At 36.1% G+C, this 24,162-nt stretch overlaps 1 protein-coding gene across 3 annotated transcripts in view; it reads right to left on the reverse strand.

Moving 5' to 3' along the window:
* The window catches only part of CEMIP2 (cell migration inducing hyaluronidase 2), a 94,533-nt gene that overhangs the window by 50,655 nt on the left and 19,716 nt on the right, over positions 1 to 24,162 (reverse strand). For all 3 annotated transcript variants that reach the window (XM_007498563.3, XM_007498562.2, XM_001365179.4), the window contains exons 3-7: positions 14,075 to 14,215; positions 12,751 to 13,312; positions 8,054 to 8,223; positions 4,426 to 4,614; positions 2,111 to 2,280 (exon numbers count right to left, since the gene is read on the reverse strand). In XM_007498563.3, coding sequence (XP_007498625.2) covers positions 2,111 to 2,280; positions 4,426 to 4,614; positions 8,054 to 8,223; positions 12,751 to 13,312; positions 14,075 to 14,215 — 1,232 coding nt within the window. The remainder of the gene's footprint in view (positions 1 to 2,110; positions 2,281 to 4,425; positions 4,615 to 8,053; positions 8,224 to 12,750; positions 13,313 to 14,074; positions 14,216 to 24,162) is intronic.

Raw genomic sequence — 24,162 nt, forward strand, 5'->3', positions numbered from 1 at the left:
AAAAGAAGATCCATCAGTAAAAGAAATGAATAAGATAAAGGGAAGGAAGGAAGGAAGGAAGGAAGGAAGGAAGGAAGGAAGGAAGGAAGGAAGGAAGGAAGGAAGGAAGGAAGGAAGGAAGGAAGGAAGGAAGGAAGGAAGGAAGGAAGGAAGGAAGGAAGGAAGGAAGGAAGGAAGGAAAGAAAGAAAGAAAGAAAGGAAAGGAAAGGAAAGGAAAGGAAAGGAAAGGAAAGGAAAGGAAAGGAAAGGAAAGGAAAGGAAAGGAAAGGAAAGGAAAGGAAAGGAAAGGAAAGGAAAGGAAAGGAAAGGAAAGGAAAGGAAAGGAAAGGAAAGGAAAGGAAAGGAAAGGAAAGGAAAGGAAAGGAAAGGAAAGGAAAGGAAAGGAAAGGAAAGGAAAGGAAAGGAAAGGAAAGGAAGGCCCTGAAAAACCTATGTATATTTACTTGTTCCATTTGTTTGTTTCTCTAGATCCTGGTCTTTTCACTAGACTATTAACAGAATATTTCTTCCCTGAATATATGAAATTTTTTAAATAAACAAAAACCCAGGGAGTTTCAGCCAATTTCAAGAATAAAAAATGAATGTTACTTGGATAGCTTCAAGAACTAGATCAGTAAGTTCTAAGGTCCATTTAGTTTTTCTTTCCATTCCTGTACTTAAAAACTTACCACCAAAGTGGTAAACAGGATTTAACATTATTGGTATATTTGTAACCAATCAAGAAATCTTTTTTTTTAAGTTTCAATATGACCACAAGTTCAAATACCATTAACAACCACTTTTGTTCCTGAAACATTCTATTATATCTCTGCAAAAGGACAGTTTTGACCACATTTTCAGAACTTAGTACAATACAAAAGTTTATAAAGTATAAACTTCTCAACTGTCTTTACAAAATGTCTTTACAAAATGTCATTAAAAACAAACATAGGATACCATTTATCCAGCAAATTATGGTATTAAATATACAACCATATGACACAAATAAAAGGTTTACTGAGAGGAAGCTGCTTCTCAAACTTTGTGGTTTCATGATCCTTTAATATTCTTAAAAATTATCAAGGACCTCCCTCAAGGGATTGTTTATTTAAGTTATATCTATCAATATTTTGTTATTATTGAATTCTTTTTCAGTCATATCCAACTCTTTATGATCTTGCTGGGTTTGTTTTGTTTTGGGTTTTTTTGCAAAGATACTTAAGTATCTGAAGTTTGCCATTTCCTTCTCCAGCTTATTTTATGAGGCAAAGTTAAATGACTTGCCTACAGTCATACAGCGAAGTGTCTGAGGCCAGATTTGAAAACTAAAGAAGTTAAGTCTTCTGGACTCCAAGTATACACTGTGCCACTTAACTGTCCCATACCAATATTTACTATCTCCACATTATTAAGAAAATAATTTTGACCACACAGACCCCCTGACAAGGTTTCAAGGATATCTCAGGTTTCCCCAAACCACACCTTGAGAACCAGTGGAGTACACAGAGAATAGAGAAGCGACTTTGAAATCAGGAAGACCTATGTGCAAATACCTTCCCTTATATACATAGACTGTGTGACCACAGTCAAGTCTCTTAACCACCAGTGCCCAACAAACTCTCCAAGATTGTAAGTCATGAAGCAAGTGCCAATCCACATTGGCAGAGAGTTTCCTCACTAGGAGTTCCATATACAAATGAAATCAGAGAACCAATCCCACCCTCAACTCACACCTCCCCAAAAAGGATTTCTATCAGGGATATTTTTTCTGTGCAAAACTTGTGTATACATTCATTTGTAACCTTATAAAATATAAACTGAATCTTATAAGAGAAAATCAAATCAGAAACAGTCATTTCCTTGTATAAACCACTTCTTCCTACATAACATCTTGTGTTAATTCTTTATGGCATAAATCTTTTTAAAATTTGACTCCAAGTATAGATCAGCTAAAAAAAAAAAACCTCTCTCTTTTTGCTGCCCAAAAATACCTTGTTATAGTAGGGCAACGAATATTAAAACTAGGTGTTTTCTGCTATGAATTTAAATCTTCACTTTGGGAACTGTTACCAAAATGTCTTTAGCTCCCCAGAATTTGTTCATATCATTAAAGTATATCATCAGAGTGTACCTGGACATGTCCCCCAAAGGTATCATAGTTGAAGAATTGACATTTGTTGTCAGCATAGCAGGAGGCTTCCATCTCTCCTCTGATCACCACGTTTCTGCTAAGAACTCCAACCTCAGCCCGCATGTCTACGCCATCAACCATCTCTCCCATGTGCAGAAACTGAGGAGTTTCTATTTGGTGGATGAATGTATAAATGAATGAATGAAAGGACGATAATTTATTAAGCATGCATTATGTGCCAAGCACTGTTCTAGTTGCTGGCAATATAACAAAAAAATGTGAGACGGTCCCTGTTCTCAAGGAACTCATGCTCTATCTAATTGAGAGACAACATTAAAAAAAAAAATCAGCTGTAGCACAGATGGAAAAGCCTAAAATTCTTATGAGGGCAGTGGTAGAAAAGCTGGCAAGACCCAGCAATATTTGAGCTACAAAAATAGGTCAGATGATAAGTGGTGAAAGGGAACAAGCATTTATTAAGTACTTGGCTATGTGCCAGCAGCCATACTAAGTACTTTACAAATATCTCACTCATTCTTCACCCTTAAGGTAAGCGCTATTTTGATAGCCATTTTACAGATGAGGAAACTGAGGCATGTGGTGGTTAAATGACTTTCCCAGGGTGACAGAGCTACTTTGTGTCCAAGGGTGAAGTTGAATGCAGATCTTCCTGAATCTAGGTTCAGTGCTCTATCCACTGCACCCCCTGAGTGAGAAGCAGGGCAGGTCCTCTATCTCACTAGAAGGAACTGAGTTGTCTCCCATCTCATCCAAGCTCTGTGGGCAGTTGAGCATCTTGGGCAAGGGGAAAAAGCAAAAAAGAGCAGGAATCCCCAGAGGGTATGGATCTTTCCTCCAAGCTGCCCTGGATCAATAGACTACAAGGACCTCATATATGAGTAGTCTAAATACTTATTGAATTTTCACCTCCAGAACCCAAACAGTTAAAGCTGCCTGCATTCTTTTCTCCCTTCCTGTAGTATAACACCATCTATGCTGTGCCGCATGAAACTCAAAATATGCACAGCAGGTCATTCTCTAGATTGGAGGGCGTGAGGTTGTTTTGCTTGCATATCATTGTGAAAACATGTAAACAGAGAGAGCTCACACAGCATGGTGTATGTTTAACAATCTGGCCTTCTTGACCATTTATAACAAACACGGGCAAGCCAAGGAGAAAAATTAAAATGGGGCAGTTTTTCATTTCTCTACTGCCCCTAAGAATTTTAATATTATTACTCCTTTGTTTTTATACCGTGTTGAAAAGTGCTTATCTCTGCTATTCACTTCACAAAATCAGGAAGGAAAAACAAATAAATCATAGAAATTGGGAAGACTGAATAGGTCACAAGAGTGGGAATTTCCAAAAAATCTACACCAGATGGTACTGTGAATTCTCCCTTTGTGAACTCTGTTTGCCCTAAGAGAAGCACTGTTTGCCCTTCCTTGAAGAAGGAAAAATACCCTAAAACATGGAAAATGAGAAAGCTAAAAATTCATAGTCTTTTTAGCTTAAAAGGAACTCATATTTTCTTTAAATTAAAAACTGCAACTAATAAGAGTAGCAGGCCTAGAGCCAGCAAGAATCATATTCCTGAGTTCAAATCTGGCCTCAGACACTTACTAGCTGTGTGACCCGCTTAACCCTACTTGCTTCAGTTTCCTCATCTGTAAAATGAGCTGGAAAAGGAAATGGCAAATCACTCTGGTATTTTTTTCAAGAAAACCCCAAATGGGGTCAGAAAAAAATTAAATACAAATGAAATAATTGAAGAACAATTCATTTCTTAAAAAAACAAAACAAAACTTGAATGTTGTGATTTGCCCAAAGTTACAGCATAAATGGCAAAGCTAGTTCTAGAACCCAGATATCCTAATCAACAATCCAATGTTCTTGCCCCTATACCTCTCTATAGTTTAAAAAAAAATGTAAACCAAAATCTTTAAGGACTTCAGGTCACAGAATCATAGGATCAAAGATCTAAAGAGGGAAGGGCTATCAGAGATCATTTAATCCAAACTCCTAATCTTACAGACAGTGAAACTAAGGCCCAGGGAGTTTAAAATTGGGAGGCTAAAATGGGGTGCTTAAAATGACTTCTCTAAGGTTATACATATAGTATTAGAGCTGGGAGTTCAGGTCCTTCTCTGCCTCAAAACCAATGCTATAATTCCAGAACTTAATGAATTCTATGGCAAAGATCTTGTCATTAGGTGGAGCAATTCATGAATAAGGAGAAAAATTACCAAAAAAAGGAATTAGACTAGAAAAATTCTACATTTCAAATTAAGAAAAATGGGAATCCATTTTGTACCTCTGACTTTGACCTGGTAGTTGTTGCATTCAGGACAAGGAAGAAGAGTAAATTCCTCTGTTTGGTACATTGAATAATCTGTGCTTGCAACCACAATCTGGTCTCCAGGTTTCCAGCTACTGACGTCATCCACCAAATGGAGCTTTACCCCGTCTATGATCTCTACCTGGAAACCTGAAAGGGATACCCCTACAACAAAAAAACAGCAATTTTTAAAAGAATATTAACATGGAATTCTACTTCCTAAAAGTCACATCTCTATCACTTGCTCAGCATCCAAATTCAAGATGAAACAACTTTAGAAGTTATTCTTTAACATACTTTTATATATTTTTGTATATTATAGTGATCCATGTATGTTCCATATCCCTCTACTAGTCTGCAAGCTCCCGGGGGGCAAGAACCATGGTTGACTTAAACTTTATATCCGTCAACACAATATTCTGAAGACAAAGAATCTCATAAATGTTTGCTGAATTAAAAATGTGTTGGGGAGGGTTACCTAAATTCCTTGCTCATCTTTAAAGATGACACAATTCCCTTCTGAAAATTTAAGAGTATTATCTATCATGTTCAGATGTAATGAGGATATACTAAAAATAAGAATGTAATGGTTTTCTTTTAAAAAACATAGCAAATGAAGATGACAATCCAAATTGGTAAAGGAAGAGGTAAAACAATTCCTTGTGTTAATGAAATCACAGACTTGGCATAATAATAGCATTAATAATATTTTTAAATACTCAGATTTAAAACATACAAAATATTTCAAAGATACTTCATTTAAGCCTCATAACAAAACTGTAAGCTAAGTATGACAGGACAGTTAGTTGATACAGTGGATAGAACACTGAGTCTGGAGTCAGGAAGACCTGAATTCAAACCTGGCCTTAGATATTTGCTTAGCTTTGTGATTCTGAGTAAGTCACTTAACCTTGTTTTCCTCAGTTTCCCCATCTGTTAATGATCTGGAGGAAGAAATGGAAAACTACTCCAGTATCTTTGCCAAGAAAACTCCATATGGAGTAGCAAAGAATTGGATACAACTGGAACAACCACAATGTATCACAAGTATCATCTCTTTTATACTAAAGCTCAGGACTAAATGATTGGCCTGTGATCACTCAGCCAATAAGTATCTGAGATGTTGCTAACTCCAAATCCATCATTCTTATTATTATCCACTATACCGCATGAGAATATTCAAAATGTATACAAAAACAAGGGATAATACAACTTTTATTATCCAAGAACTTTTTTTTTCTTCTGAAGATGTGAATTGAATATTTGATAACCTATAACCTTCTCTGGTAATAATATCACCTGCTTTCTGCAAGACACCTTAAGGTTTCCTAAGTACTTTTAAATACATTATCTCATTTGATATTTGCAATATGGCCCCATGAAGTCAGTATTGTAGGTACCTGATGCCTTGTCCTCTTTAAACTAATCACTGATCAAAATTCCTGTAGGAATTTAAGAGTCAAGGCATAAACTGGAGCAGATGGCATAAAAATGTGACTAAATTCCTCCAGCTGAAACTGTCAAAAACTTTGAGACCTTGTAATTATTGTCTAAATTAGAATCCAGCTGGAGTGAAAAATACCATGTCATCTCAAGGAAGTGTGATTCATGAATACTGTCACTGTACGCTCATCTCACTTCTGGTAAGTGAGAATATGCTGATATTATGGGAAATGGGTGCCTGTCAGAAAGAGCATGAAGATACATGAGATTCCAAGTGCCTGGAACTAGGAAGATCACTTCACATTGCACGAAGGAAATTCTCCTGGTCAAACATAGTATGTGTGAGCTTTGAAATGCAATCCCTTTAGCCCTGTGCTTACTTATCTATATACATTATTGAATGGTTTATAGAAAGAGCAAGATGAATTTAAAGTATTTCCTACCAGCCATACAGCATGAATCTGAGACCAAGGGACTAAGCTCTAAGACAGACTTTTTTTTTTAACCCCAAATCAAACCCAAGGTTAAAAAAAACAACCCATACCAGTAATAATCATCAATATTTAATATTTAATATTCAGATCATGAGGAGGAGAAATGCTCACCAACTACTCAGAACTGAGAAACATGAAAGGTATTCAAACCCAGAATTCTTTCAATTCCACTGTGCCTAAGCTGGAATGATTATTTACATTTTTAAATATCTAGTTTTGGTAGGGAGACGTGAAAAGTTGTGCAACGTGGATGGAGGAGTAGAAAGTGATAGGAAGGGGTAGGGAGCAAGAACAGGGAGAACTGAGTGAGGAGGTTTAATATCTTTCAGCAGTTTCTCAATCTTTGACCTTTAGGAGAAAACCTTGCCTGAAACTACCTCCTATTGGCACCCCAGCAAAGGAAGGAAGGCAGGAAATAGAGTTCATTCTCCCTGTTTCCTGAATAGAATTTCCACCTCTTCCAGAAAAAAGAGTCATGGAGAATATGGAAAACAAAACAAAACTCTGTAATTGATGATATTTTGACAGACGCCTTCCAGTATAATCAGGGTTTAAATTCTCTTTGGACTTGATATGGCAAGGTTGTTCTCCACCAAAAGGATCGTGTGAGTTTTGCTTTGAAGCAATTTTTTTTAAATTTATATTCAATAAAACAAGATGGAGAGGAGTAATATTCTAGGCATGTGCATGTTTAAACACTATATATTTAAGCACAATATTTATAGATGTTTATATTTTTTAAAAGGCCCAATTAAAGAATGAATTCCTTATTATTTGTGGATTACAAAAAACTATCTATCCTGAGTACACAAGTGGTTTTCATGGAGGCAGGCCTGGAGATATTTTGAACTCCACAATCAAATCTTGCTACCAGTGCATCTAGATTTCCATATAGTTAGCTATCTTTTGCAATGTGGGTGAAATACATAATCTTTTTTTAAATTTAAATTTAATAACAAATTTCCACAAGAGTTTCCTGAAGCTATAGGATCCAAATTTCAATTTCCCTTCTTTCCACCTCTACCCCTCCCAGAGCTGGCAAGCAATCCAGTGTGGGTTATACATGTATTATCATGCAAAACACATTTCTATATTATTCATTTTAAGTGAATAATTGTATAAAACCAAAACCCTAAAACATATACCCAAAATAAGCAAATGATAAATCATATGCTTCTCACTCCAATAGTTATTTCTCTGAAGGTGAAAAGTATTCTTTTTCATGAGTCTCTCAGAATTATCCTGGATCATTGTATTGCTGTTAGTAGCAAAGTCTATCACATCTGATCATTTGATAATATTGCTGTTTTACTGTGTACAATCTTTTCCTGGTTCTGCTTATTTCACTCTGCATTGGTTCATGTCGGTGAAAGACATAATCTTATGCTAAAAAGTTAGATAGATTTCATTCCTCCTACAATGTGGATCTGTCTTCAGATTCTACTATTCTCAATTAATTTGGTTTTTCTGGGGGGAGAAAGATGCCAAGTGATGATGACTTGCCTGGCACTATTCAACTAAAGGCTTCTCTGGCATAAATTTACTGCCCTATAAACTTTTTCATTCTGTGACTGGTAAAAGTTAACCACATAAGTGAAAAAAAGAAACACACCATCTGTCACAAAACTGACCAATATCTCATAAAAGTGTGAGTTGTACTTTCTTACCTTCATTCCATTCACTATAAGCTGTTACAGCAAACTTCTGACCATCAACTGTGAAAAATTCTCTTTGGGCAAGAGCCTTCCCTCCACTGCTGTGATTTTCATAGTTTCTTACTGATTCGTTGCAAGAGGCACTTCCACCACCAATGACAGCAACTAAAGCCCAGGCTTGTCTGGGAGGAAAAAAATATATTTAAAAAGAATTCTGTAGTAAATCAGGAAACCAAGTGATTGTCATACTTTTCACTACCATTAATAGGAAAAGAAACTGGTCCTCCCCTTTTATTACCATATAATCAATACATCCAAGGCAGAGTAAAATCAAAGATTGAGCTTGGATCCAAGTCTCACTTCTGACAAATATTGGCTATGAGGCCATTAGGAAATCATTTTACCTCTCAGTGTCCTAAGACAATAAATGCAGAGTAAGTTGTTGATCTACATTGCCAGTGAAATCATAGGACCATTTTTTAACCCACATAGCAAAGAACTGAAAAATAAAGATGGCCACTTTTACAGGACGTCTTCCCTAATCCCACTTAATTCCAGTGCTTTCCTTCTTTTAATTATTTCTATTTATCCTGTATATGGCTTACATATATATGCATATAGATATATGTGTGTGTGTGTATATGTATATATATGCATGTTGTTTCCCCCAGATTATAAGCTACTTGAGGGCAGGGACTATCTTATCTCTTTTGGAATCTCTAGTATATAGCAGTGCCTAGCAGATGACAGGCATTTAATAAATGTTCCTTGAACTGAATTAAATTAGAAAATGGCTAAGCAAATTGTAGGGCATAAATGTAACTGAATATTATTGTGCTTTAAGAAATGACAAGTATGAAGAATATAGAGGTATGGGAAAGACATAAAAATGTTGCAAAGTAAAATGACTTTAGTAAGGAAAATTATGTATATACATGTATATATATAATGTATATATATAATGACCACCATAAAGTAAGTTGTAAGAACCACCATCACAACACAATTGAAACTGAATGTTGTAAAATTTTAAAGAATAAAGTTGGCCCAAAAGAAGAGAATATGAGAAGAAACCTCCTACACTCCTTTGCTCTTAGAGAGCAAAGCATACAAATGTGGAAGAGTACAATGTAGTTTGGCTAAAGAAAATTTTCTTTTTTTCTTTCTTTTGAAAAGGAATTCTTTGTTTTAAGGGATGGCTTTCTACGAAGGGGAGGGGCACAGAGAGGAACACAGGTTATATCAAAACAAGATCTATATTTTTGTTTGTTTTTTTTAAATCACAAACATCCTCCACCCCAGTCTCTGTCCAAATGCCATTGGAGGTTGTAATTCCAAACCATAACTAATGAAACAAAGATGAAAAAAAAAAGTATGCTCCTTTGCAGTTGTTTACCTAGTTTGGCAACAGGTGAAATAATCATAACCTGTTCTTTAATCATTTTCTTCCCTTCTCAAAACATACCCCCATTGTTGATCTTTCACTAAGATTCATTTTTATAATAATCTTTAAATTTCTTTTAGACAACTCAAGAGATGTTAAGTTTCTTTAATCATGACCACGTTTTTATACCTGGTATTTATTCTGTACACAAGTATGCATATGTTGTTTCCCCTGTGAGAATGCAAGATCCTTGAGAACCAGGACTTTTCATTTTTTTCTTTTTATCTCCAGCCCCTTGAACAGTGCCTAACATGTCTAAAGATAGGGATTAGACCAATATTTCATTACTATCGAGGATTCAGAAAGAGAGAGAGTAAAATAAGAGGAAATGTTCTACCAACATAGGTCTTCAATTTATAACCTTAAACAACTGTGCCTAAAGAAATGAAAGGTTAAGTGACTTGTGCAGGCTCACACAATCAGGATGTGTCAGGAAAGACTTGAACCCATTTCATTCTGATTTAGAGGCTGACACTCCAGCCTTTATCAGGAAGCTTCTCATTTGGAACCTGGTAGGAATTTAACAAATTCTTGTTTATTGACTGATCCATTTCTAGATTTGTTGGCAAAAGGATTAAATGGCCAATAATAGAGGTTTATTTAATGAGGGATTTGTTTTAACTTGTTGTCTCAGGGCTGTGCTATATTTCAGTGATTCTCTTTGCTGTTGTTCTTTGTTGTTCGGTCATTTCAGTCAGTCCTTCTCTTGACCCAATTGGGGGTTTTCTTGACAAAAAAGCTGAAATCATTTGCCATTTCCTTCTCCAGGCCATTTTATGGATTAGAAAATGGAGGCAAACAGGGTTAAGTGACTTGCCCAAAATCACATAAACTATGGCTTTTATTGTGGAACAAAAAAATTCTCAATTCTCAATGAACCAGGGGGACAGTTTAGGTACAGAAAGTGTGTCAGTCTATCAGACAACTGATTTCAACCATAAAAAGAAAAACTTCCAACTTCCTTCAAAAAGTTAAGACTTGACCCATTGCAGACAGATATGCTCTCTCCACTGATCAAATTAAAGCAACTAAGCATAAACTTTCAAAAATTCCACACTGGCCCCACCATGGATTAGCTCTGTCGCCCACTGATGTCTCAAATTTCTATTTATACATTTGATACAATAGAAAGACTCTATTTAAGATTGCACACAATTAATGCCTCTTGTTTGTGAAGGAAGCACCAAAAGATCTTTCATTTATTTACCAAAACTGCTTCCAGCAATTATAGGACAATGTTGTATTCCACTGATGTTATCTCCCACTCCCCTCCTACATTTGAGGAAAATGTCACTGGACTAGAACAGTGTTTATGCATGTAAGAGATAATGTCAAAGGAGTGGAATACTGGCATGGGATCCTGCTCTATCAACCCCAAAGTTATTAATAGGGAGAGGGGAAAAAAGCAACATAAATCTGGTGAGAAACAAAAGGGAATTTGGGAGCATAGCACTAGAGTTGGAAGGAACTTCAGAGACCAATTCCCTCAATTTGGAGATGAAGAAACTGAGGCTCAGAGAGATTAAATGATTTGTCCAAGCTCACACCAAGGCAGAAAGCATCAGAGGTAGGGTTTGAGCCTAAGGCAATGCAAGAATTTCGATTAAGTTGTCTCATCACAAGATTAACAGATGATGTTATTTTGGAAACCAAAAATAGGTTCTAGATTGTTAGAATCCATCAATCAACAAGCATATTAAGTACTGACTAGGTGCCAAGCACTATGTTAATAGGGACACCAAGAAAAACACAAAAACAACCCTGACATCAAGGAGATTAAAATACAAGTAGTGGTCAGATATGGTTTAGCAACTTTTACATCATGCTATATGAAAATATAGGAATCATTTCCCTAGCATTTAAAATATACATAAACATTTATGTTATATATTCTCATATAGAGCATCTTTTTTCTGATTCTGCACTACTTATTGTCCACTTTGCCTTTTCTACAGTTTTTGTAACTAATTCAAGAATTTCATAGAAAAGAAAATTGGCCTATTTCAGCTCTTTGGTTTCCTATAACTATTCAGTCTTGTTAGTTTCCAAAGCAGAATTTTTCCTCTCATAAGCATGTTCCTGGGAGATTGATTCCAAAATGTCTTTTTTTATTATACTTATAGGTATTACTGAGAGTGGCTCTGACTTAAAAAATCATGTTCAGCTAGAATGTTGGACAAGAACCCATCTAAATGGGGCCTCTTCTCCAATTTCTGTTTTCCTATCACTTTCTACCTCAAATACCTTGAGGTTTCGAGGAACTGAGCCAATTTGCCTGGTTCTGGTTTGTTTGATACAAAGTAGGATTCAAATTTAGACTACAAAAACAAAAGGCAATGTTATATATATATATATATATATATATATATATACTCCTGAGATCCTTTTAAAATAACTATTTTCCAAATAACTTCCAGTTTATCATGGAAACTTAACTTAATCTTTCAACTAGCAATCTACTCCAAATTACTTAAAACAGTTCAATAAGGAGGTATGAAAAGAGGAAGTATCCATATGTTTAAAACATATGCATGATAGCTCAAAATAAATTCTTTAAATAAAGTCTTTCCAATGCTATTACTCTTATAAATAGCTAGTGTTTATATAGAGTTTTAAGGTTTTTGCAAAGCAAAAATAATAATATTTGCAAAACACTTTACAAATGTTATCTCATTATATCCTCACAACAACCCTGGGAGGTAAGTGCTATTATTATCCCTGTTTTACTGATGAGGACACAGACACACTGAGGCTAAGTGACTAGTCCAGAGTCATAAAAATAGTATCTGAGGCTGAATTTGAACTCAGGGCTCCCTTACTCCAGGCCCATGTCTATACCCTGTACTATACTACATGCCTCGATTTTAATTTATTTTGTACACTAAGACTTTGAAACACTAGTGAAGTTGGTGAGTTCTCTAGAAACCAAAAAATAAAGGAGGCCCATTATACACCAAATCTGCTGTGATAAAGACAATAAAAGACCCAACAGAGTTCTAAATCGGAAGGTTACCTAATGCAACATTCTAATTGTACAGACAAGAAAATTATGAGGTGGAGAGGTCCAGTGATTGCCAAGGTCACAGAGCTAGTAAAAAGTAGAAATGGAACTGCAAGTTCTCTGACTACCAAATGCAGTGCTTTTATGAAGCCCCAAATTTTCCTTTCCTTTCTCTTCTCCTCCAGGTTTTCATGAAAACAGCTTCTACATAACATTGCACTGAAATTAGGGGAAAAACAAAAGAGAGAACCAGGTCACTTTTACCTATAAATCAATCCTTTGATCAGCTTACTGCCCAATAGATTTTGGATGGTCAGTATAGTTTCATCTAGGAGACTTTTGACAGCTGAATCACCGACAGCAATGGCAACAATCCGACCAGGATCCTGGGCTTTTAAAAACTCCTGAAGGCGCCTGCTCTCATTTTGGTATTCATGGGTATCAAACCGATCAATCACCAAAACTTCAGCAGTGTCTTGGTCAATGACCCTCACGTTGAGACCTCGGTTAAAAGGCTTTTCAAAACTGTAAGAACCTGAGGTCAGCCCTGAGGAATGCAGAGTCTTTGCTAAGAGTGTCCACGATGTTTTCCAAGCCCCATGCAACTCCAGTGTCCCACCAGCTTCCACGCCAATAAACTTTTTGCCAAATGTTGGCATACTGTCACCTTCATTCGATTTACCAAATAAGGCAATGGTCGCTTTGGATTTATAGCGGCATTTTTCTGCTCCAATATGAAGCGCTCCACCATCCTTGATCAGGATATAACGAGTCCTCAAAGTAATATTTCTGGATCCATCTTTATCATCTCCAAAGACAAGTAACCCTGGAAAGGGGAAAGGAGTGGGGAGAGAAGGAAAAAAAGACAAAACACTTTTTATGACCTAGCAAACAAGTGTTACTGAAAACTCCACAGAAAGGGATTTCATGTTTAAGAAAAGACAAAGCCTCTTCCTCCTTTCCAACAAAAGGGAGACAAAATAAGAAAATTATTTTCATTTCCAAATGATCATAAAGAGGAAATGAGCATTCACACCTCTAACATAGTACACTAAGGTGATAGATGTATATGTATCCCAATTCTATTTACTTTGGAGATTATCTGTTTCTTGGATTTCAAAAAGTCTATAAATCTAAAGTTCATTTAAATATAGTTTAATGACCCATTGTATCATCATTCCCCTTAGAATTGAGTTTTGTCTCAACCCACCAGTTGTATTCACCATATCTCTCCCCTTGAAAGCTTCCCTGGTTCCCATATTCCAGGACAATCAGTATATTCCTAGATATCTCCAAAAGTATACTAAGCGAACCTCTATTCTTTTTTGGAGAAATAAGGGATGAGAATTATAAAATGTTTTATAAGCAAATAATAAATGATATTGGTCTGTTACTTCGTTTTCCTTAATTTTTTTTTCCTTGTAAGTAAAGGCTTACTGAGGAAGATAGAGTCTATCTCTGACTAATGTAAAAGGCATCAATAAAATTTAAATTTTAAACAATTACTTCAGTTTAAGAAATACCCTCAAGGTATTAATCAACACTGACAAATCCACTAGGGACAAATCTTTGTGGTACAATTATATACCTCCATCCTGGATGACTATAGAGTTTACTGTAACATCTGAGTTCAAACGGAGCCAATCTCCTTTCTTGATAATAACTTGCTTTTCAGCATCATGTTCTGGATCCCAATTCCTGAGACGAGGGTTTTGATCTGGGCAATTTTCTGCAATATTATTCCACATTAGAATATAGTTAGATGCAACAAGATATCAACACATATTAAGCAAAAATTCTTGCAACACACTTAATGCCATTTGATGAATATCTATGATAATAGCAATGAAATATCAGAATAAATCAAAGACCCACAATAGAGATAAAAGGTCCACTGCCCATTACTTTACCAGAAGAGGAGATAATAGGTTGCACTTTAAAAGACAGTAGATTTAGGGAATCTAAAGGAATGAAGAAAGTAGGCAAATGGAGAGACAAAGACATAGAAAAAGAGAAAGAAAGGAGAAAGGAAAGATGGAAGGGAAGGAGGAAAGGGAAAGGAATATTTAGAGTATCCCAAAAAAAGAACTATGCTAAGTAATGAGGATACAAACAGAAAATTGGGATAGTTCTGTTTTTAGTGAGCTCATATTCTATATAAAAGGAAATAGCACACATAGGAAGCTGCAAATGACAAGACCTGATGGTCTTTTAATTTACAATTGCAGGGTACCCTGAAGGTCATCTAATCCAGTTCTTTTTTTTAATAGATGAGAAGACTGTGACCTGGAAAGGTTAAGTGATTTGCCTAGCAACACCCGGATAGTAAATGGCAGAACTAGTACATGATCCCAACCTGTGTACCCTAAAACCAGTGCTTTCTACTACATGACACCCGTTATTTACTCAAGATGTAAAGTGTCAAGATCCAGTTCAAAGTCAAAGTAGAAACAGTAACTTGTTATCCCCTTAACATACAGAATGAAAATATTCAAAAGGAGCATTAAAGACAAACCTCTGCAGGGCTTTCATCTACTTGATAAAATGGTACCAGTATAAAGACAGATGGGCATCACAGATATAAGGATTCAATTTGCAGTGATAACAGACCAAAATCTAATTAGAACTTCATCTCTGACCATGACTAAACAAAAAAGACATATGACTAATAATATTTCATGCTTAAATGGAACTTTATAATTTTCCATTCATACAGTTTCTCATTTGATCCTAACAACAATTCTATGAACTAGTTAGGGTAGGAACTATTATCCCTATTTTCTAGATCAGGAGGCTGAAGCTCTGAAGATAATCCTTTTCTTCTGACTCATACTCTTCTCTTCTTTACACCACATATACTATTCTAATTTTTAAAAATTCTACATCTTGGTCATGAAAGCAGTACAAATGCATTTTGAATTTGATTTGTTTTGTTTTGGGGCAGACCTACAATTTTCTCAGAAGTGGGAAGAATCCACATGGTACAATAATGTAGCTATGTTGTTCAGTGGATGGAGTACTGGGCCTGGAGTAAGGAAGTCCCATCTTTCTGAATTCAAATACAGCCTTAGTCATTTACTAGCTGTGTGACCCTGGGCAAGTCACTTCCCCCTGTTTGCCTTGGTGCCACATCTGTAAAATGAGCTGGAGGAGACAATGGCAAACCACTCCAGTGTTTTTGCCAAGAAAACCCCACGTGGAGTCATGAAGAAATGAACACAACAGAACAACAAAAACAAAAAGGAACTCCAAGATATGGAAATTTCACCCACTGATACAGATGGCAAATTCTGTATAAAAAAAAGAGAGGCTTGGAGAGCTGGAATAATATGGAGCTTGGTGATGTGCCCAAGATCATGAAGCCAGTATGTGTGAAGGGAAGCAGAACATGAACAAGGATGGACCTTCAGACTCTCAGTATTCTTTCCATCACCCAGATTAAATATCACGAATAACATGTATGAGCTTTCCTGGAAAACATTTTAATTAGGGGAACTTTCAAAGGCAACATCTTTCAGAATATAGAAACTTTTAAAGCCTAAACAACATTTGAACGGCATGATCTCAAATATCAGACAAGATATATTAAAGGAGAGATATGGGGGGGGGGGGTATCTTGTCATACCTCTGCTTACCAGCCCAGACTTAATAATGAATTCTATTTTCTCAGAAGCGACACTTGACCCTGCCGTAAGTATTAATCTCTAGGTATAATTTCGATGTAATTTTAGACCTCTTAGAAAGATTAAGAGGAGCTGCAAAGATTTTGCTCTTCAAATCTGGACAACAACTCCAGGGCCCTAGAAGCAGATGACTTTCCTTCCCAAAAGGTCCCTTGAGTACGGTATCATGGTAATCACTTCATATTCATAGACACACTTGACAGGCTCCATCAGCTTCCTCAGGGTACAAGCTGTCCTGCCTGGGTCACACCCTGAGCTCAAATCAAGCAAGATCTTCCAAGATAGCTGCTCTGGCACCTCGTAGGAGGTTTTATATTTAGTTTGGCAAAGGAAGGAACAGGTTTGAAAATAATATTTCAGGAAACACAGAGAGATATAAGGACTCCATTTCTTTGGGGTATTTTTAAGGTGTTAATTTTTAGAATATTCTGGCCTCAGAAACTTACTAGCTGTGTGAACCTAGGCAAGTCACTTAACCCCTTTGCCTCAGGTTCTTCATCTGTAAAATGGGGATAACAATAGTATCTATCTTCTAGGATTATTGTCAGAATCCAGTGAGATAATAATTATAAAGTGCTTAGCACAGTACCTGACACAAAGTAAAAATTACACAAATTTTAGCTATTACTATTATTATTTTTGTTAGCTTTATTATTCTTAGGATCCTCAAGTGTTCAAGAATATTGTGTGTAAGAATTGCAGGCATATTACATTATAAACTATTTTGAAATCTTTCTATAGGTGTTTTAAACAAGCAATAGTTATCAGCAAAAAAAGCTAGCATGAGCTGAAAATTGAGTTCTCTTAACATCATCCAAAAGCTGCTGTTTCCAACGAGGAGAGACACCAGAAGTGCAACATCTTCCGAAAAGTATTATAGGCACAAAGCAGGATATAGCTAAACAATTTGGCTTCTAGGAATAAAATGGAATAGTACTCCACTGGAAGAAATAAAGAATATAATGATTACAAAGAAGCAGGGAAGGCTTACATAAATTGATGCTAGATAGAGTAAATGGAGCTCAGAATGTGACTACAACAAGGGAAATAGAAAGAATAAAAATCATAAAACAATTGAAAATGAATATTGCACAAATATAAAAAATAAGCTTGGCTCCAAGGAAGAAATACAAGAAGAAACCCTCTCATCCTTGTCAGAGATGAGGGTTGTACAAGTATGTAATATTGTCTATGATGGAATATTTGTCAATGTATTTACTGGTTTGTTGGATTTTTCTCTCTTGCTCTATTTCTTTTCTAATTCTTTACTATACAGGATGGCTCTTTGGAAGCAGGTTGGAGGAGGGCAGTTACATTCCCTAAAACTTTATTTTCCAACCTGCTTGGAGGGGAAGTGTTACAGGAGGAAATCTAGGCAATGTAAAAACAATAATGTTGATAAAAATCTACTTAAGAGAACTATATGCAAAGAAAGCTTCAGTAAACAAATACTGAGATTATAATCTCTGCACCAGTTTTAAAAATTATATCCAGATTATTATTAATAATCATAATAATCAGTGCAAAAGTCATAAAGTCAGGTAAAGGACTGGATTTGGAAACAGAAAGATGGGTTCAAATTCTATCTCCGACTCTTACTAGTGTATAGCTTTAGCTTCCTCATTTTTAACACAGGCAATACCACACAGCAAAGATATCAAGTACAGATTGTGACACTCCTGAGTGAGCCAAACAAGATTAAAACATAATAAAAATAGAATAGAACATGGATAATGTTCATACATGGTTTTTCTAGCTCAATATGCTGCTGACAGGTGTCCTAATATACAGGTCAGTGGCCTCATTTCTATTTGAGCTTGACAATGCTGCCTTATGGATTTGTTAAAAAAAGATCAAATGAGATGATATGTGCAAAATTGTTTGCAAACCTCAAAAAAGTCAAATATTATTATTGGGTCACAATAATGTCTTATTGTTATACTTATTTTACTGGTAAGAAAGCAGAGTCTAGTCATATATATAATCTCACAAATAAGAATAATTCTCTCCAGACAAAGTGTTCTCCAATTACAAAAATACATTTACTGCTAAAAAGAACTTAAGACATTATCTAGTCCAATCTCCTCATTTTATAGATGAGTAAATTGAAGCTGGAAGAGTTTGAGAGACTTTTCTGAGGTCACAGATTTAATAAATGGCAGAGCTGAGAGGTGAATCCAGATGTCCTAACTCCAAATACAGTGATTTTCACCCTATACTCTGCTTGCTACCTTCGAAGTTTAAAAGTACAAAATTAAGCCAGCCAGCCAACACCTTTCAGGATCTTCTTTCAGGCAACATAAATGTCTTTTAACATCTGTCTTCTGTCAGTATAATCATAAAATAATTTCTGTTGGAAATGTGGCTCCTTAGGGAGAAGAGAGGAAGTAATCATCAATGACTGCGTTCAATTCAGTTCCTTCCCTTCCTGAAAGCTGAAGAATCATCATTGTCTTCCTGGAAATACTATATATAATGAGTCTCCCGGGAGTAAAACAGACTGCCTTAGGAAGGATGATTAAGTATTGTCAGAATCTACCAACTGACCAAGCAATGTGGTTAGAATTACCAACTACAAAATAATTGGATTATGTATAAACTAAGGAAAAAATAGAATGACTTAGAATGCTCGACCATGATATAAAATATAAACCGAAGAGACAAGCCTGAGAATAGGAAAATTTCTCAGCTGGATTTCAGGAAACATTTCATAACAATGAAATCTATTAGACTGTGGAATCGCTTCCCTTAGGAAATGGTAAAAAGCCCCATTACTTGAGTCATTTAAAACGAGGCTAAACCAAACAGCAGGAACTATACTGACTGCATGAAAAGTCTCCAGGGAAGAGATGGGATGACTTCAGCAGTCTCTTTCCATATACATTCTGTGAATCAGAAGGTAGAAGACCAAAGACTAGTCTGTGACTTCAGTCAAACACAATTGGCCCCCTAAAAAGAAAGATGATTGTACTCTCAAAGAAAGAAGCCATTGGGCATAAGTAGTTTCAGTGGGAACACTATAAGAGAAAAGTGGGGAAAAAATGTGAAGTTTCTCTTTTTAGAAATAAGTAAACTCAAGGAATGCAATATTTCCATTATAGAGCACCACTATTCCCTTCTAACAGACAACCAAGTTCACAACTTCAAAGCTAATGGTGATTCTGAGTGTCCCTGAAGGGAAGGAACTGAATTGAACTCAGTCAATGATGATTATTTTCCCTCCTCTCTGAAGGAGCCACATTTCAAAAAGAAATAACTTTGACAACCTTGACATTTTCCTCTCCTTATCCCTTAGTCCAATATTCAATCAGCTACCAAATCTTGTCATTCTGCCTCTAAATCCCCTACTCTCCAAGTCAAGTCAAGTGAAGAGACATTTATTTATTAAGTTCCTTCTCTGGGTCAGGCACCATGTTAAATGCTCAAGATAAAGCAAAAAGAAAGGCAGTTCCTGCCTTCAAGGAGTTCTATAGTGAGAAGAAGGGTATCCTATAAATCTCAGTGAGGCAAAGCCTAAAATAGCACTAGGACAGAGAAGCTAGGTGGCTCAGTGGACAGAGAGCCAAATCTAGAGATAGACAGTCTCTGGATTCAAATCTGGCCTCAGATATTCTCTAGCTGTGTGACCCTAGGCAAGTCATTTAAATCTAATTATCTAGCTCATATCATGCTCTTATGCCTTGGAACTGAGAAATCAGTTCTAAGACTTTTGGGGTCAATCTATTTGTGCACTCCAAGTGCAGACATCTTTCAATTAACTAACATTATTGTGAAGGTTATGGAAAAGTATGAATTATGTTCTCTGGCATTGCCAAGTCTGCAAACTCTCTAGGATGACAAAAACAGCCTTTTAAATATGAAATAATTAGAAAACAATTAAGACCTAAGCTGTGTGCTATTGACTGTGTCCCTGGAATCCAGGGAAGGGAGAAAATCTGTGTAGAGTTGAATAACTGAAGAAAGCTTCATGGAAAAGAATGGACTGAATTGAACTGAGGAGAAAAGAGAATGTTGCAGGGCCAGGAAATAGCACAATCTCCAAAACAAAAGGAAAAATGAACTTGGCATGTAGAAGTAACCAGTCTGATTAGAGAGAAGGGTGCTTGTTTGTAAAACAAGGAGATTGAATTACGTGATTTATATAGTCCCTTTCCATGCTAACATTCTATGATTCTGTATTTATATGGTCCCTTCCAATGTTTACATTCTGTGTAGGGTGAAAGCAGGTCAGATCACTAAAGATAGGAAAGAATAATCGAGTGCCATGAAAAACAGGAAGGAGAGACTTGAACCAGTTGACAAGCAGGAATCATTATGGGCTGCTGAGCAAGGAAATGATATTGTGACAACAATATTATAGGAAAATTAGACTTGCAGCAATATACAGGTCAAAACAGACAGGAAAAAGCCAAGAGGGTGGAAATCCTGCTAAAAGCTGTTCAGTTGACTAGGGTAATGGCAGTGGGAATAGAGAAGAAAAACTGACACACATCAGGAATCATGAGAAATTAAAAGATTAGTCAAGAGATTCCACACAGAAGAGGAAAGATAGAGGCTCCAAGGTTTCCAGAAAAGGAACATGGAGCAGAGGTGGGATAGTTGAGAGGGAGTAAAGAGAAATTCGAATAGGAAACAAGGCAAAAAGGGTATTTCTTTTAAAATATCAGGAATCTTTATACATAACTCTACTTGTTAAAGGGGAGGGAGGAAGCAACATAGCTCCAAATACAAGTAGAAAAATAGGAGTATCTGACCCTTGACCTTTTGTTACTCACATCTTATTCCACTGATAATAGTGATACCATTTTTAGTAATTGGATGCAGTACAAAGCTATTCTCTTATATGGACAAAAATCTGACTCCTCACCCTGAACTTGCATTTCATGAATTCAACATTCTTTTCTTTTTCTAAGCTCCAAGACTGCCTGAAGCTTATTCTTTTTTCTTTCAAAGGATAATATCCTGTTATAATTATATTTCACAAAAAGTGCCTTTGGCAGCAACTTTCATGGCATTCTCTTCACATAAATTTCCTGATCACTGAAACATTTCCTGCTTTACCATTATCATTATAATTGTTTTAATTCCTTAGACTCGCCTCCCATCTAAGAAAGGTAAGCAATCTCTGGAGCTTTATAGCTAAGTATTTAGATATCACTGTCCTTTCTTCTCTTTATCCTATAAAACACCTGCCTTCAAACAGCAGCAATGAGCACGGTACATTGCACATGAATGAAAAAACATTTATTAAGTGCTTACTTTGTGCCAAGGCATCATGCTCTGTGCTAAGTACCATATGGTGGGTACTTAAAAATTGTTGAAAGAATGACTGGGCCTCTCATTGTGTTACAATGGAAGAAAATGTAAATGGTAATATATTCTATTATCAGTTAGGAAAAAGAAAGAAACAAATTATGATTATATGTGATCCTTGTGATTTGAATCAGAATTTAAATTCAAGTAGTATATCTCATCATTTTAGAAACATTCCTAGGAAGATATAGTTCTCTCTCTCTCTCTCTCTCTCTCTCACACACACACACACACACACACACACACACACACACACACACACACACAAATAGTTGGTCTCAAGCAATCTTCTCTTCATATGTTAATAGGCACGACTAAGGAAAACCAATGAGGGAAAAAAAATCAACCAGATAATACAACTGTACACCTACCCATTATATAGGAGGCAATAGGTACCCCCCCAAAACATTTTTTTGCCCCAGATTTTTTATTTCATTGGCACTTATAGTGAAGAAACTCCCTCTACCAATGAAGACTGGCAACTTTTCTGCTAACTTATTGCCTTAGAGATGTCTCAGAGATTGAGTGACTTACCCAGAGTCACATAGATAGCATGTATCAGTGGCAGGACCCCCAGGTCATTCTCTCTCTCTACACCAGCGGTTCTCAGCCTCTCAATTTGTAACAATGAGAATACATAATGCATATCAGGTATTTACATTCCAAATCATAACTGTAGCAAAATTACAGTTTTGAAGTAGCCACCAAAATAATTTTTTGGTTTGGTGTCACTGCAACATGAGGAACTGTATTGTGGGGTCACAGCATTAGAAAGGTTGAGAACCACTGCTCTACACCCATCCCTCTATCCACTATTCACACTGCCATTTAGATGAGTAATACATGTAACATAATTGGCATAACTATAGCAATGCTAATCCAAAAAATGTTGCTATATACTAGATATGGCTTCTCATGTGCTACTATACTTCTGCCAAAATAGGAAATTAACTAGCCTGTAGGCTGCAAATATTGTGTCATCTGCCAAGAAGAGAATCTGGAGAATTTTGACATCTACAGGGAATCCCTGATCTATTTGGACTTTCTGCAACAATTCTCATTGCCCTTTTCACCTTTGTCCAAAATGAGCCATGAGAGAGATGAAAGACAAGATGGTCCTCAGTCCTTGAAGCCCCATCTCGGATTTGAGGTAACCGGGGCAAGAAGGTGGGAAGGGAGAGAAGGGACCATTTTAAAAACTATCTGCAAACATTAACTCAACTGTAGGCTTTCATTATGAGAATTTCATCCAGCCAGTGAAGAATTGAAACACCAACTAAACTCTATCCATATTCATCTTCTCACTACAAATTAAATGAGAGGACAAAGAAACTGCAGAGTGGTTGACAAGTTCTGAGAAAAGAAAAGAAAAGAATTGACACAGCTGGTTTTACTATGTGCCCAAAAGCAACAAGAAACTATTTCGTGGGATACTTGGTTGCCTCTCCTTGCAATGATCATCAAATGAATAAATAAGCAAACCACTGTATAGCACAAACTCTAATATTTGTTGCAGAGGATGAAGGAGAGATTTTTTTAACTCAATAAGGCCGTCCAAACAAGTCAAAATCTACCTTAAAATTTGGCAACTTTGGTGTTGGACATAGAAGACGGCCAAAAATTAAAATAAAAAATTACTGAAAAATGCAGCTCATAATTAATAAACAAGACACAGAACTTTTAAATTAGTAAGAAGCCACATGCCTATATAAAATGAATAATTTTCTCAAAAAGAGAGCTAGAAAGCATTGAAGATGTCAGGCATCAAACATCGCCCCTCAAAAATGAAATCATCTCTAGGTTTACCAGATAAGAAAAGTTTAATAACCAATATAGTAGCCAATACAGAATCAACTGAGTATGTGTATTCTAGTTATATTTTTGACTAGATAGACACAGGTCAGACAATCCCACAAATTAAGAAGGATTAAAATGAGAAGGCAAACCAGTATGCAATTACAACAGCTTCAGTCTAACTTATTTAAATAAGTTTTATCTTTGAAAAATGGAAAACACATAAAAACAAAGCTATTAACTCTGATGACCACCTTGTCTTAGAGAAGCTTAACCAATATGATCCAGTCACCATACCAAGGAAATTTAAAGAACCTTAAAAACTATCAGCTGACACTCAATCTGTTTATTTTTTATTTTTATTTTTTAAACCTTTATCTTAAAAAAAAAAAACACACAAACAAACAAAAAAAAAAACACCCTTATCTTAGAGTTAATACTATGCACTAGCTGTAAGTCAAAAGAGTAGTAAGGGCTAGGGCATTACATGACTTCCCCAGAGTTACACAGCTAGGAAGTAGCTAGAGGTCATATTTAAACACAGCCCCTCCCATCTCCAAATCTGGCTTTCTATCCACTAAGCCACCTAGTTTCCTCCTCACTCAATCTGTTTCTCCAACAGTCATTCATGGCAGCCAAGTACAACAATAGCTTGGAATATAAATTCATTAGTTTTACAAAGGTAAAGGATGGAAAATTATGAGTAGCATCATCTCACAGACCAGTGAAAAGCAGCAAAAGGCACAACATACCTACAAAAAGCATGGCTTAATACTAAACTATATCACCCTAAGAATATTTCTAGATGAAGCTGGAAGGGCAACAAATAGACATGAAATGAAACAGATTTTCAGTAATTTCTATTGTAGTCTACATGGAAATGGTA

This window comes from Monodelphis domestica, chromosome 7 (assembly GCF_027887165.1).
Source record: "Monodelphis domestica isolate mMonDom1 chromosome 7, mMonDom1.pri, whole genome shotgun sequence".
Lineage (NCBI taxonomy): Eukaryota > Metazoa > Chordata > Mammalia > Didelphimorphia > Didelphidae > Monodelphis > Monodelphis domestica.